Source organism: Triticum aestivum, chromosome 6D (genome assembly GCF_018294505.1).
Source record: "Triticum aestivum cultivar Chinese Spring chromosome 6D, IWGSC CS RefSeq v2.1, whole genome shotgun sequence".
In the NCBI taxonomy this organism is placed as follows: Eukaryota; Viridiplantae; Streptophyta; class Magnoliopsida; order Poales; family Poaceae; genus Triticum; species Triticum aestivum.
Genome location: NC_057811.1, coordinates 306,093,191 through 306,106,872, shown reverse-complemented (window position 1 = coordinate 306,106,872; position 13,682 = coordinate 306,093,191). Strand labels below are relative to the sequence as shown.

The following is a 13,682-nucleotide window of genomic DNA, read 5'->3' as shown; positions in this document are numbered from 1 at the left end:
TACGCCCAGCGGGTTGCTCCCGGGCCAAGAATGCGAATATCTACCAAAGTCGAAATGGTCAGTACGTATGAGCAACCCACCATTTCATCCAAATAAAATCCTAAAAAAGAAAAGTACGACCAACCCACCCGGCTGGCTGCTGGGCCACAGCACATCGGGGTAGTTATAGAGAGAGAAAGAAAGAGGCGTATGCAAAAGGCCGGCGCGGCGTCCATGAGAGAGAGAGCGAGCCGGATAGAGATAGAGACGGGGGCGACGGTGCGGGGCCCACGGGTCAGCAGCCCCGCTCTATTTAAGGACCCCGTTCGGTGTTTTCCTGAGATCATTCACTCATCAAACGCGACGCACAGAGACAGAGGGAGAGGGTCCGCTGTACTTGCATCCTTCCCTGCCCCCTTCCCCTCTCCTCCAAGTCCAGAAATCCGTTCCCCTCTCCCCCCTCCCTCCCTCTCGTCTGCACCCGAGACGCTCCTCTAGATCAGTTCCTCGGTGCGGTTACCTCTCGCCGGAAGCCAAGCCACCATGGTGTCGCCGGACGCTATCCGCACCGTCATCGGCGTCATAGGTGCGTGCCTCCCCGTCGCCCCACGCCCCCCGCCTCTGTACTGCACACGCATGTGCGCCTGCACTGCAGCGAAAACCATGTGGCAGCGGCGCCACACGGGTCGTACGGGGGGTGCTGCTGTTGCCCCCTGATGCTCTTTTTGTTTCTCGCCGCTTTGCGCGTGTCCTCTTCACGAACTTTTGCTCCCTTCTAGTGCAAGCGAGCATCACGCGCCGGGTTCCCTAGAGCGGCCCGAACCGTGATTTGTTCGGCGGTTCCTCCTTTGTGTTTGTTTGTTCATCGTCCGAGATCTACTTCTGATGTTGCTTTTTTTGGGATTGTTTTGTGTCTCCCTTGCAGGCAATGCAACCGCCCTGGTGCTCTTCCTATCCCCAGTGTAAGCACCGACTAAAACTATACCACTCTTAAGTGTATCTTCATTTAATTCGCCGGATAAAATGGATTCCGGAATTAATTGTGCTGAGCAAAGAGCGAGAATTACATGACACAAATTCGTGAGAATGCGGAGATCGGCACCGCGATAATTTTGTATTCCGTTTTCTGATCGAAACAGTTTGGATATCTCTTCGAAAAAATGCCTGACCAGTGAAAATACTTGCGAACTGCGAATTCCAGGCCGACGTTCATCCAAATCTGGAAGAAGAAGACGGTGGAGCAGTACTCGGCGGTGCCGTACCTGGCGACGCTGCTCAACTGCATGATGTGGGTGCTCTACGGGCTCCCGCTGGTGCACCCGCACAGCATGCTCGTCATCACCATCAACGGCACCGGCATGCTCATCGAGCTCACCTACGTCGCCCTCTTCCTCACCTTCTCCGTCGGCGCCGCCCGCCGCCGAGTCCTCCTCCTGCTGGTCGCCGAGGTCGCCTTCGTCGCCGCGGTCGGCGCGCTCGTCCTCTCCCTCGCCCACACCCACGACCGCAGGTCCATGGTCGTCGGCATCCTCTGCGTCCTCTTCGGCACCGGCATGTACGCCGCGCCGCTCTCCGTCATGGTACGCGTCGCCATCACTCTCACGGTCTCACCTACAACCAGTACAGTACTGGAGTGAGATTTGGTGCTAGTTTTCTATTGATTGATTTTAGTCCAGTAGGTGGTTGTCGGTGTCAGGAGATCGATCAGGCGAGGAAATGATTAATTAACTGCTGCTCGAATGAGAATAACCATAGGAAAAGAACGCTGGATTAATCTATATACTAATTTGATTGACCAACGCCTGCTCTGGGTACGTTCTGGGTGGGGAATAGAATACGCGAGTACACGCATGCGTAATCCTGTCGTTTTCTCTCTATCTAGCAGTAGCTGTATTCTTTTCGGCTATCTCGCTATCTACTTTGAACAGCGCAAATATTCTTTTCTGAAGAAAAAATATATACGTATTACTACATGCAGTGTTTCCAATCATGGCGTCAAATCAACTCCTGTTCCTTTGCTGTCAAAAGAGAGAGGAAAAACTCATGTTCTTTTGCTGTCAGAAAAGGAAAAACTCATGTTCTTTTTGTTCATCCTTCACTTTTTGATCCAACTGTAATTAACAACTTGTGCCCGCTGCACTTTTCGTTAAAATTGTTCATGGCTTTTAGCTCTTATATGAAACACCTTTTTTAGTCCCCCCATCCCAAACAAAACAAAAGTTGTGTCATCCCACATGCCGTCGTTTCCTTGGTAGCTGTGTACTTCATAATCTGGTTAATACGTGTAGAGGGTAGTTGTTTCCGTTTTACTGCCTGTTTTCTTTGGATGAATTGTGCAGCAAAAACAAACAATTGTCTGTAAAATGGATGGATTTCCTTTTGTATTGTTCATCATCATCATGTTGATTTTCTCTGTGTCCGTGTTTTCAGAAAATGGTGATCCAGACCAAGAGCGTGGAGTACATGCCCCTGTTCTTGTCCGTGGCCTCGCTCGTCAATGGCATCTGCTGGACTGCCTACGCCCTCATCAAGTTCGACCTCTACATCACCGTAAGCCTTCTAAAATTTCACACACAGTAATAGTAACCATTAGCTAGCAGTATACTAATTGCTGGTGTGAGATGAGGATGACTTCCACTTGAGCGCTTGCTACCCTGAGTAGCCAGCACAGAACCTGGGCAATGCCCGTCTAATTAAAGTAAGCAGCGCCGGAAGTTAACATGGGTGACTTGCTAAGTTCTGCCAAGGCAAGTTGATGATGGCAGGGCCGGGTGTATAAATTTAGGAGGTGCATCTGATCTCGTTAGGTACCAAACCATATTTGGATTGGTTCAGGCGAACCACCCAACCCAAATGAATGCAGCCTTGCAACTAGGACTTGCGTTCTCACAACAAGTTGCGTGCACCACCCGCGGACAGAAGTAACGGGGGCCCTTTCTTTGCTTCCCTGCTGCGATCTGCATGCACGTTCATGGGACTAGCTACGGTGTACATGCACGTTTTTGTGCTGGGAGGGCCGTTTTCATTTGGGTAAGATAAGATTGGGTTGCTAGGTAGTAGAGTCGTTATTAGTAGGACCAAGACTCCATGGCCCATCTAGCAGCATGCAGTTTTAGGCTGGCCACGGGCGCGTGCGATGGGCCGAAATATCGGACCAGGCGTCGGCGTTGCTTTCAAGCCTCGGGTCCTACTTTTGCACGGTGGCATGGCTCGGCGGACATCGTGAGACCGAAAGGTCAAGCCAGTGTTGTCACGACTGACCTTGCGGACCGGATCGTCTCCGTTGTCGGCTACCTGTTTGGATTTGGGATTGTCACGCTAACAGCACACACCTGTCCGCCTGTCCCGGTCCGAATGAATAATTACTGTTGGCGTCAGATGTGTGTCGGGATGGCAAAAACATGTTTTCTTCGTTGAAATTCCAAGAGAAAAAAACAGGTTTTCGTTCAAAGAGAGGTCGTGTTGTCAACTGGAGGCGTCAAATCGGGGGGGCTCAGCCGCTGATCCCGACCTGTGAGGTGTAGCTTGTGTGGTGTGTATGGCACGAGAGGAAGGCGGCGAGGTGGATGCTGCCACCGCCCACGTCCGCATAGCCATCGCACTGCGTTCAACTCCCAATCAATGCGTGTGCATTTGGGATCTATCCGTCCGCTCCTGACCGCTGATGCACGGTAGCCGATGGTACACCACAACACAGGGTATTACGTCATGTGCTATTCTGGTTGCCCTTTGTCCGCGGCCACGGCATGCAACGCGTCACCTACTGTGCTGACCCTTGGCTCAGGCCAACACATTTCTTGGATTATGTTTTGTTTTTCTGGTTACAAACTTCTGTTCTCCGTTGCTCTCCGCTGTGGGTTAAATTGGTATTCTTTGCTGTTGGATGCAGATCCCCAACGGGCTGGGCGTGATGTTCGCTGTGGGGCAGATCATCCTGTACGGCATCTACTACAAGTCGACGCAGCAGATCCTGGAGGCCCGTAAGCGCAAGGCCGACCAGGTGCCCATGACCGAGGTCGTCGTCGACGGCAAGAGCGGCAGCGCCACCAACTCAGGCGCCGCCAACGGCCACTACTAGAAGCAATACCACTACTATTAACTCCCGATTGAAGCGCCTTCATAAATCACCTTAGCTAATTCTCCCATGAATCATGTACGTACGCTGCGCGCCCAGGGCTCCTGTGCACTGTCGCGTCTTCTTGTGCGCTCTACTACCCTTGAAAGACCTGTTCTTCATCTTGTCTCCTTTATGCCTACCGTGCGTACGGCCGCTACTGTCAATCAGACGGCTAACCGCGACCCTGGTTGGCGAATCCGCGACCCTGGTTGGCGGATCACTGGTGTTCTTGGTTTTCTGGAAGAACTATGACAGTCCAAAGGGGACGGCGTGTTGAGTTTTTCTTATACATGTTATTATACTACTACTGTTTTTGTTTGTATTTGTTTTGGCCGGGAATACTACTACTGTTTTGTTGTTGCAGTTGTCTATCTCTATCAATCTGGTTTAATCAGGGGTGCAACCGTGCAAGCACGGCACGAGTCCGCGTGAACCCGTATGCAAGCATAGTAAAAGTCGACCTAGGATTGACTTTTGATCTACATGCATGTGGGTTCACAGGATGCCCGCCTGGATCCTTAGTTTGTACTCCCTCCGTTTTGACGAGATTCCACTATGGACCACACACGAAACAAAATGGATGAATCTACACTTAAAATGCATCTATATACATCCGTATGCAGTCCATGGTGGAATCTCTACAAAGACTTATATTTAGGAACGGAGGGAGTAATAACAGTGTGCTAAATGTATCCAATCTGAGGGGCCCACGTGCATGATTTCACAATTTATGTTCATAAAACTTAGCTTCTCCCTAGCTAAATAAATCAATTGTGGAACGAAACCATAACCATGAACTTGTGGCACCCAGATTTGATTGTGGAGGAACGCTGAGCTTCCACACAACGAATTAAGGCATCTCCAACGTGACTCCAAAAACGGACACCATATTTGTCCGTGGAATCAGTCTTTATGCAAAACGGACACGGGATTCTATACTTCGAAACTTCGATAATGAAATCAGTCTTTATGCAAAACCATTAGCTTATAGACTCCCAAGGCATTTTGCATTTGGCCAAAACTCGAGTGAAGAACACTATTAGCTTTTGCACATCGTGAATTTCTCTACTCGAAAATTTCGAGTACTAACTTAGGACATTGGCTTTCCAGGAAAATTTCATGAGATTCAGATCTTGACCGAATTCTGATGGGTTTTAAATTTTTTAAAGAGGTTAAAACCCTAGGCCTCTGCATGAAAAGATTCACACAATCTTCTTTATTAAATTATTCAATAAAGGTCCGGTAAAAACATACATCAAACAACCTGAGGCCACCATGTCACACTTACAAACTCGACAATGGAGATGCCATTACAACGCCCCACTAGCTATATCTAGGGTCATCATCGAGCCGCCCACATGGCGTACCGGGAGCACACATTCATTCCAGCAGACCACATCACATGCACACGCCCCAGAAGCCACCGCCACCATCGAATAGTCGACCCATGTTCAGAGCCGAGATTCGCATGATCCTTGTCAGACCAACTGTCAACGCCACCACGACGCCAAACTGGTGGACGGTGATCTTTGGTAAATACCAATAACTTTTGGGCTCCATGGGTTTTGACTTAGCCAAATTGTGCAAGTGGACGCCGGTCTACTAGGAGGCTCCTGGGCACCAGACTTCTAGAAGGCTGGTTGGTATCTAGCTTTTGTGCTTTTTTTTTGCAAATGAAAAATTGACATGTCCTTCTTTTCTGAAGAAGACAACGTTGAGCATCACTAAGCATCTCAATCGTCAAGCCAATGTGGTGACGCATGAGATTGGGAAAATTTCGTTTTGTAATAGGTTGGATGATGTTTTTTTAATAGTGTTTCGCCCTGCGTGACGTATTTGTAGGAACCTTTTACTTAACTAGTAAATGCGTACGTGCAATGCATGTTAAAATTACATAAAAAATTAATTATTCATTAATATTAGGTAGGATATCAATTAGTACACATTAATTATATAATCAGCAGAGCCATTGATATTTGATATGATATTAGTTACGCGTTAAACATGTTGGACGCTCACCATTGAAGCAATCTAGATTGTTGGATTGACATGGTTTGACAGCCAAGATTAATTGGATATGGCGGTATATAGATATATAGATCAATATATCAGGAGGTTTTTTTTAAGTTCACCACAACATTTCCTTTCACTCCATTGGCCCACACACCACCATTATCGTCATGCACTGCCTCACTAGTGATTTCGTCCGAGGAGATCATGACAGCTCGGCTAGTAGAACTTTTCAAGGGAGACCGTGATGTGTTGTGTTGAGTTACCGTATTTCAACTCTTGTTCCAACTTTGCCCAACCGAATTAATCTGTGAGGTCGAAATGGTCAATTGGTCATGGTCGTGGTCATTTTTTTTTTGAGGCAACATTTTTGTTTTTCTTATGATGAGGGGTGTGGTCGTCGTCAATTGGAACCGTATTTTCACGAAGCCGGGGCGTTTCGGCCCATCCAATGTAAATTGGGCTTTGATTTGTTTGGTTACCCTGGCCTTACCTTAAAGTCAGCCCGCATATATATATACTAGTATACATGTACGTGCAAATGCACGCATTGACTTCCCTCGTCCCATCGATTGGTGCATTGCACAACAGCCAGCTCAAAACTCCGTCCCAAATCCCTCTGAGATGACGCTATTAGTATGCGCTACCGATGCCAAGGCGGCTGAGACAGCTAGCTACGCGCACGGATGGACGACAACAGCAACAAGCATGTGAATTTTTCCAGCATTGACATAGTTCTAGAGAACAACAGTACGTTGGCTGGTACTGATTATCTGTGGATGATTCCAGAGAACAACAGTAGCTTCGCTGGTACTGTAGATAGAACTGTAGCAGCGAATCCCAGCATTTCCAACCATTGGATGGACTCTATCAATGGTTCAGGTTGCTTCCTAGTCATGAGATTCAAAATTTCAAAACTGGTACACTATGTAGTAGTATAGATATATATATATACATACGCGAGCGCCGAGCCCTGTCATGCTCTCTCTCATGCCTATTCCAAGAAGCCCAAATATTGGGCCGGCCATAGCTTCTGCTCCAGTCGCGGCGACGACGACGTCTTCTTCCTGATCGGCTACCCCGCGACGGGGAGGCTCCCGTGCTACTCTTCTCCTCACCTCGACCTGCCGCGGCTGCCCAACTCCTTTCCTTTCTCCACCCCCAGTACGCGACGACGAATTCTCATCTTCCATTGGTGCTCCGCTGTGTATACGAGTACAATACTTATCATATTTTGGACTGGACATTATTGCTCAGCTGTGTATATGAGTACATACAATACTTCTATGCAAAAAAATGAGTACAATACTTAGGATATTTGATTTCAAAAAAGTTTCTAATGGATGACACGTGGCATTCATAAATCATAAAGCATCTAATCTCTCCTCCCTGATTTCAAGTAAGGGGTGGGGTAGATGCTTTGTGATTTGTAAATGCCACATGTCATCCATCAAGATGGGTCTCAGATACTAGCCCGTGAGATCTGGTCTCATATAATTGGTAAGAGCAGAATCCAAACAAGGCGCTAAGAAAGCAAAACTTAGCTCCTCCCTCAAAGGCCACCTGCCTATCTGAAAGACTGCACCCATCGATATGAAATTTTGGAGCCTTAATTTGCCCGTGAAAAAAATCAATTTGCACCATGAATTGAAGGATCACATTGTCACTAACATGACACCCTGCTAAGACCCACTTACAACTGAAACAGCTTAGAGAACTACTCCCTCCGTCCCATAATGTAAGACGTTTTTTGACACTATGGGACGGAGGGAGTATATATGTTTGAGCAAGGACAGCGTCGCCAGGTACTTTTGTTCAGGACGGTGGTTGTACCCATGCTGCTAAAAATGAAGCCTCTAAACAAGCACTCAACAAATCTCAAAGAACTGCACAAAATTCATGGCCATGACAGAGTATATCCAAACAATCTTTTTCTTTCAACCGAATACAACTTTTACCAGGGCATTGTTAAGGCAGAGTAATCGAGTACCTACCCGGTGACTCAGGTTCACGACACAGCAATGCCCTTCCATCTGTAAGGCTACAAGAGATTGACTGCTGCTCCCATTTTAGAGAAACCAAGCAGCCGCAGGTTAGACTAAAATTTGGACTTATCATCATACATATAGTTTTCAAACGAAACTGAACACACATTGAGCTGGCAAAATAGCTTGCTTCTGATAAATCTGTGACACTCCACCGATGCAGCTTGACTTTAATTAGTTCCAGGTGCTGAGCGCCGCTGCCAGGCCCGTTTGAGCATCTACCGCACGACGCAGATCTTCGAGGAAGTTCATCTATACTTCCAGTCAACACACGAGAGCAATCAGTGTATAGAAAGAAAGAAAAAATTTAAGAGGAAAACCAAAATAACAATAATAATTTGTTGGTTTAGTTCATACCTGATGAGGAAGTTTCATGTGACCTTGACCCCATGACGATCCGCCAGATCCAGCGTACATCACCGGTTTATCTGCTCAATCATTGAGATAACATAGTTAGCAACTTAGCATCATTATAGGAGGGCACTCTGCTTTGTTGTTTCAAATTGGCAGCATTGATATGAGGTTAAGGCAGTATAGCTGAATATGATCTTTATGAGACATCTATTCATAAAAACATTTGAAGTGCACAGCAGCATGCACCATCCTAGTGACACTGATAGGTCCACATGATCCTAAGAACATTTTTGTCTTTCCCCGTGATTGTGCCACTACTGCTACCAACACTTCAGATTCACGTGCATTCTTTCTTGTCAATGACTGAAGGCTAACAAAATTACACATTAAAAGGCCATTAGAGCATCTTTGATCCTTATTTCTAAAACTTGGATCACACACCAATTACTTGTGCTTAGAGCTCCATCCAAAATTCACTCTTATCAATGCAGTAAATCTCCCCTATGTGTGTTGCCTGAAGTTGCTAGACGCGAGAATCTTAGGGAAATTGAACATTTCATGTTAAATTTTTTTTACCATAGCACCAACAGGAAGGTTAGAACAGGACAACCAATGTCAAAAATCAGGCTAGCAACATATACACATGACTAGCTGATATGATTCTTCAGACTTGCTGCTAGGATACAGTTACGTTATGGTTATGCAGACTAGATATGATGTGCTATAGTCCAATTTGCATCATTATTTTTCACTTTCAGGAAAGTTCAAACTGGACCAACTACTGTAAAACCGCTTATTCAACACTCGTTTCGAAACTAGCACAATTTTCACCCTAGCCATGCTTGCTTATGTGAAATCCAACAGGGTTCGATTCGCTGAGTCAGTAAGCCAATGAGCCATGTCAAAAAGACACCTCACACTTCAATGTACTAGCATGATGCTGACTGGGATACAACAGAAGCAATCGACATGTCAAAACTGCTTTTAAAATGAAAATCAATGGGTGATGTGTACCAGACTACCAGTCCTTGTTAAGGGGATTAAATAGCTTGCACTACAGTCCAATATAAACTTGCGTGATAGTAGAGGGAGCTAATTTGACTTTTTGTATGTGATAACATCGTAAGAATGTGGCCATCAAGTTGGTATAGCATGAACCAACACACAAGAACCAATTAAACTGCCAATAGATGAAAGCTAATTCGAATTTTAAATTGTGTGTGGTGGTTCTTGAATATTAAGGAGCTATGCTTGCTTTAACACCTACAATGGAGCAACGTGAAACTAATTGCAATATGTGTGCTCACCAGGGGAATCATTTGGGTCATTATACATGTTCATTGCAGCAGCCCAACCTACAGAGAAACAGCATGGAGGGTTATTATCACAAGGTGAAATGTAGAGAAATAAGTTAAGTCAGATTTAGTACAACGGCTGCAGCTTGTAGGATGAAATAACAGTGCGTGTCTGAGAAGACCAGACCATAAGTAACTAAACTTGCCTACGCTCTGGTGATTTGTAAGTGCAATTGTCAGAAAACGAACAGTCGAGGATATGATTAACAAAGGAAAAGAAGAGATCACATTATCAGCAATAGGTATCCAAGCTGGATCACTGGATGTTCTTACAACTAAGACTCGCAAGCATATAATTGGAAATAAATTGCAAAAGGTGTTCCATGCTTACACATTGTAATTTGAGTGAGTGGATATTGAATCGTTAGCATGTATAAGCTCAAAACAGAAATAGATCGCACACACTTTCTTATCATGTTATTGTAGATTTTATGTGACACAGCAATAATATGCAGCAATTTTCAGTATTCAAAAGAAAATAACTTCTAGCACAGATATTCTACAAGCCATTGAAAGGGCAGTATGGGTATGCAGTCTTTCTGATAAACATACGTTCACTGAGAAGCTGTGAAGCCTCACTAGCAGAACATCCTTCCAATGGTACTAATCTTGCATGACTGTAATCATTTTGAGCATTGCTGACAAAAGCATCATGATGGATAATTGGAGGAAGGTTCTTTAGTGAAGGAACATGGCTCTTCTCTCCATCATTGTTGTATGAATAGTTGGCTTTCTCAGCCCTATCTGCTTGATGAAATAGGAAAAGTGTCCCAAATGTTAGCTAAACTTAAACATACAGATTGAGCATACAAAAATACGTACAAGGAAAATACTAGCCATCAAAAGTTTATTACAGATGGATAAAATGGAAGTGCAAACATATCTATGAAAGGAGTTTCTGAGAAGATATAAGAGATGACCATGTAAGTAAAAAGAACAGCAAAATCATTTTTTACTTCTGAAATGGCTAATTACAGAGATTAGCAGAATATGATTAAAATTTGCAGGTGACCTGCATTAGATGTGCGATATTTTAAACCCATGCAATAGTGCATAGAGTGTTCATACAGAGATGTTGGTGTACTAAAGATCTTACTGTTACTAATGGTATCACTCATTGTCTCAAAGAAGAACCACATTAATTGGAGAATGTAGACATCTAAAAGCACTCCTAGGCAAACTTTGGGACACAATGAGTGATACCATATAACACCAAGCAACTACGACAGATCATATTGAGTTATTGACTATTGGTGGGACCATGCGCATCATACTGAGCGTAGTGACCAACCATACAATATAAGGAAAACATAACATAGCAAGTATCTATGAAGTCTAACTGATCGCATCCAAATGAGATGTACCTCCAGCCTTGCGGCGATTGTTTGCACGATTCCTGAAGCATAATGAGAGTAAGACAGCCATCAGCAAGCAGGTCATACGCACAAATACGTAGCAACATAAAAAGCTAACAATGCAGTCAGTGCAAAAACATCTTTCAAGTACTAACTAGGTTTTTCAACATCATACACATACTGAGAACTGCAGATATCTAAGTATTGGGTCAGAAATACTAGAAACATAACTAAGAACAACTGACCAAATCAACGATGTTGTCAACTGAACGCACAAGATTTCTCCAAGAAATCTACTTTCTGTTCATGCTGAACTAAATTGTGATTGTGAATCGTAAGTGACTACAGAACAATTATAGCATTTGAGTAACAGAAATCTAAAACATACAGAGCCAGATAATATAGACAAAAGACCTTCAAGCCAATTATATACACTACTTCAAACTAATCATCGGCTTTATCCAAGCTGGACGACTGCATGGGTGAGAGTGGCTAAACCAGGTTGCTCTAAGTTGATAATCCACAATAGAGTCACCCTTCATCTTGGAATGAAGCCATGATGCTTGACCAAAGCTAAACAAATACCCTTTAGGTAAAAAGTTAGCTTTCAAGAGTGTCATTTTTCCATATACTCACTGATAAGCTAGATCAACATGCCAAAAGACCACCGGACCAACAATGGTAGCTTGCTAGTGATGAAGATATATGTGTCAAGAACCGCTTTCATTATGCCCTCTAGTATGAGCTAGCAGAAAGCCAGCGTCCATCTCCAAAATAGGATAGCGAAAAGAAAAAGAAAAAGCAAGTCTAGATATGCCGATTCGGTGACAACAATCATAGGCTATTACATGTTCCCAGGCGCTACCTCAAATCACACGCATTAAGCAGCTATAGAAAACGACGTAGCAGCCAAATCTAAGAAGGGCAATGAGAACGTCACACCGTCAACCTTCCAGCTAATCCCAACCAAACCACCAAATGGATGCCCCAAAGCGTAATAGTAGTACCAAAATCCCAGGAAATGGCCGAATCCAAGGCAAGCAGCTCCCAGCCTCCGCGCCACAGGTACCCCAGATCACCAGGAAGCCACCTCTTCTCGCAAAGGATTCGACCAGGCCGGGGTCCAATCCCACACTCGTAATGCGATTCTCGGTAAGCGCGGCCCGAATCGAAAATGGCAAGAAGCTGCAGGAGCCTCGTGGAAAGAAAGGCGAATGCGGGAGGGGTTGACCTGTGCACGGGAGGCGTGTATCTCTTGATGCTGTCCGGGTTGCTATCCGCCATGGCAGCAGCTCGGGCCCTGGGAGGCGTGGAGGGGGGTGAGGAGGGGGGAGGAAGAAGGAGCGGGTGGTGGGTGGGGTTGCTTCCTTCCTCCTCCTTCCCAGCCCGGCTGCCGCCCTGTTTCTTCCACCCTCCGTGCCCTGCCCCGGCGAGAGATGCAAAAGAGGGAGGAACAAAGGGGCGAAGATGGGGGCCCGGGCCGGGGGTGTGGGTGTGGGTGGGGAAAGCGGGAGTGCTTTGCGCAGTAATGTCTCGATTCCGGGAAACTGCTGCCACTAACGAGTGGGCCGTAGAATTGCGCTGTGCCACGATTGGAAGTCCCAAAACAAGAGATCCACACGTTTTTTCTTTCGAGTTTTTTATGGGGTAGTATTTTCTTTTGATTTTTTAAAGATCCAGCATCGCTGGCATTTCATTGATAACAGCAGGAAGCAACGAAAAACAACAAGATGGTGAAGGTCCTAGGACCAAAAGATCCGAAGATCAAAGAAAAAAAAAAGAAAAAAGGCAGCCCTAATAGCCGCGGCACAACACTCCATAGAAACCATACTAGACAGCGCATCTCCGGCTCAAACGGTAAAATCACGAAGGAATCTAGGTAAGGTTGGTGTCACAGGGGATCACTGAACGAACCACCAGTCACGCGTAATCGTATACCACCGGCCCCCCACCACGACTTCGACTTCACAACAACACACAGTCGAGGTATCCCACGGACACGCCGGAGAAGAAGAGCCGACTACCCCGACCAAGGCAACGCCTCCGACATAGCTCACCGCCGTCATTGTTGCCACAGAAGCCACCGTGCACGTCCAGTCGTAGGAAGCACCAAAGGGATCAAAGTCTTCAAGACGACGCCCTAAAGAGGGGGAACGACGTTGAAGACGACGCCACCGCCCGACCCTGCACCAGGATTTGGGCTTTCACCCGAAGGACTTGATCTGGGAGAACTGGTTGTGAGATTCCCGACGACGCCTTCAGGGAGGATAGTGACGCCCACAGGCGCCGTCGCTGCCGGCCGGCCAACACCGTCCAGACTTTCATCCGGAGCAGCCACTCCGCGTAGCAGGCCGAGGTCGACCCGTACCTCCATTGGACCCCGCACCCCTCACACAACGAGCACGCCACCACTGTGCAAGGGCCACAGCTAGCCTCCCCAACGACGAGCCTGCAGCAGTTCCCCTCC

At 46.2% G+C, this 13,682-nt stretch overlaps 2 protein-coding genes across 3 annotated transcripts; one reads left to right on the top strand and one right to left on the bottom strand.

Annotated features, from left to right (window-relative positions):
- Positions 1-309: 309 nt before the first annotated feature.
- Positions 310-4,418, top strand: LOC123144784 (bidirectional sugar transporter SWEET4). Its single transcript, XM_044564021.1, has 5 exons — positions 310-565; positions 905-941; positions 1,181-1,559; positions 2,410-2,529; positions 3,869-4,418. Exons 1-5 carry the CDS (start codon positions 523-525, stop codon positions 4,055-4,057), a joined length of 768 nt encoding a protein of 255 aa, XP_044419956.1. The 5' UTR covers positions 310-522; the 3' UTR covers positions 4,058-4,418.
- Positions 4,419-7,984: 3,566 nt separating this feature from the next.
- On the bottom strand, positions 7,985-12,717 carry LOC123144783 (uncharacterized). 2 transcript variants are annotated; one of them, XM_044564019.1, is made up of 6 exons: positions 12,447-12,717; positions 11,225-11,256; positions 10,413-10,607; positions 9,813-9,860; positions 8,509-8,579; positions 7,985-8,403 (listed from the first exon to the last, which is right to left on the bottom strand). In XM_044564019.1, the coding sequence occupies exons 1-6, from the start codon at positions 12,497-12,499 to the stop codon at positions 8,326-8,328; spliced, it is 477 nt and encodes a 158-aa protein (XP_044419954.1). In that variant the 5' UTR covers positions 12,500-12,717; the 3' UTR covers positions 7,985-8,325. The 2 variants fall into 2 exon arrangements, with proteins under 2 accessions (XP_044419954.1, XP_044419955.1); XM_044564020.1 differs by having other exon boundaries at positions 10,413-10,604; positions 12,447-12,708.
- Between the last annotated feature and the right edge of the window lie 965 nt (positions 12,718-13,682).

Coding starts and splice junctions, on each gene's coding strand:
- LOC123144784 (XM_044564021.1), top strand. CDS start 523: ATGGTGTCGCCGGACGCTATCCGCACCGTCATCGGCGTCATAG. Junction 942..1,180: donor GTGCTCTTCCTATCCCCAGT/GTAAGCACCGAC, acceptor TGCGAATTCCAG/GCCGACGTTCATCCAAATCT. Junction 2,530..3,868: donor AGTTCGACCTCTACATCACC/GTAAGCCTTCTA, acceptor TGTTGGATGCAG/ATCCCCAACGGGCTGGGCGT.
- LOC123144783 (XM_044564019.1), bottom strand. CDS start 12,499: ATGGCGGATAGCAACCCGGACAGCATCAAGAGATACACGCCTCCCGTG. Junction 11,257..12,446: donor TACACGCCTCCCGTGCACAG/GTCAACCCCTCC, acceptor ATTATGCTTCAG/GAATCGTGCAAACAATCGCC. Junction 8,580..9,812: donor TGACCCAAATGATTCCCCTG/GTGAGCACACAT, acceptor ATGATTGAGCAG/ATAAACCGGTGATGTACGCT.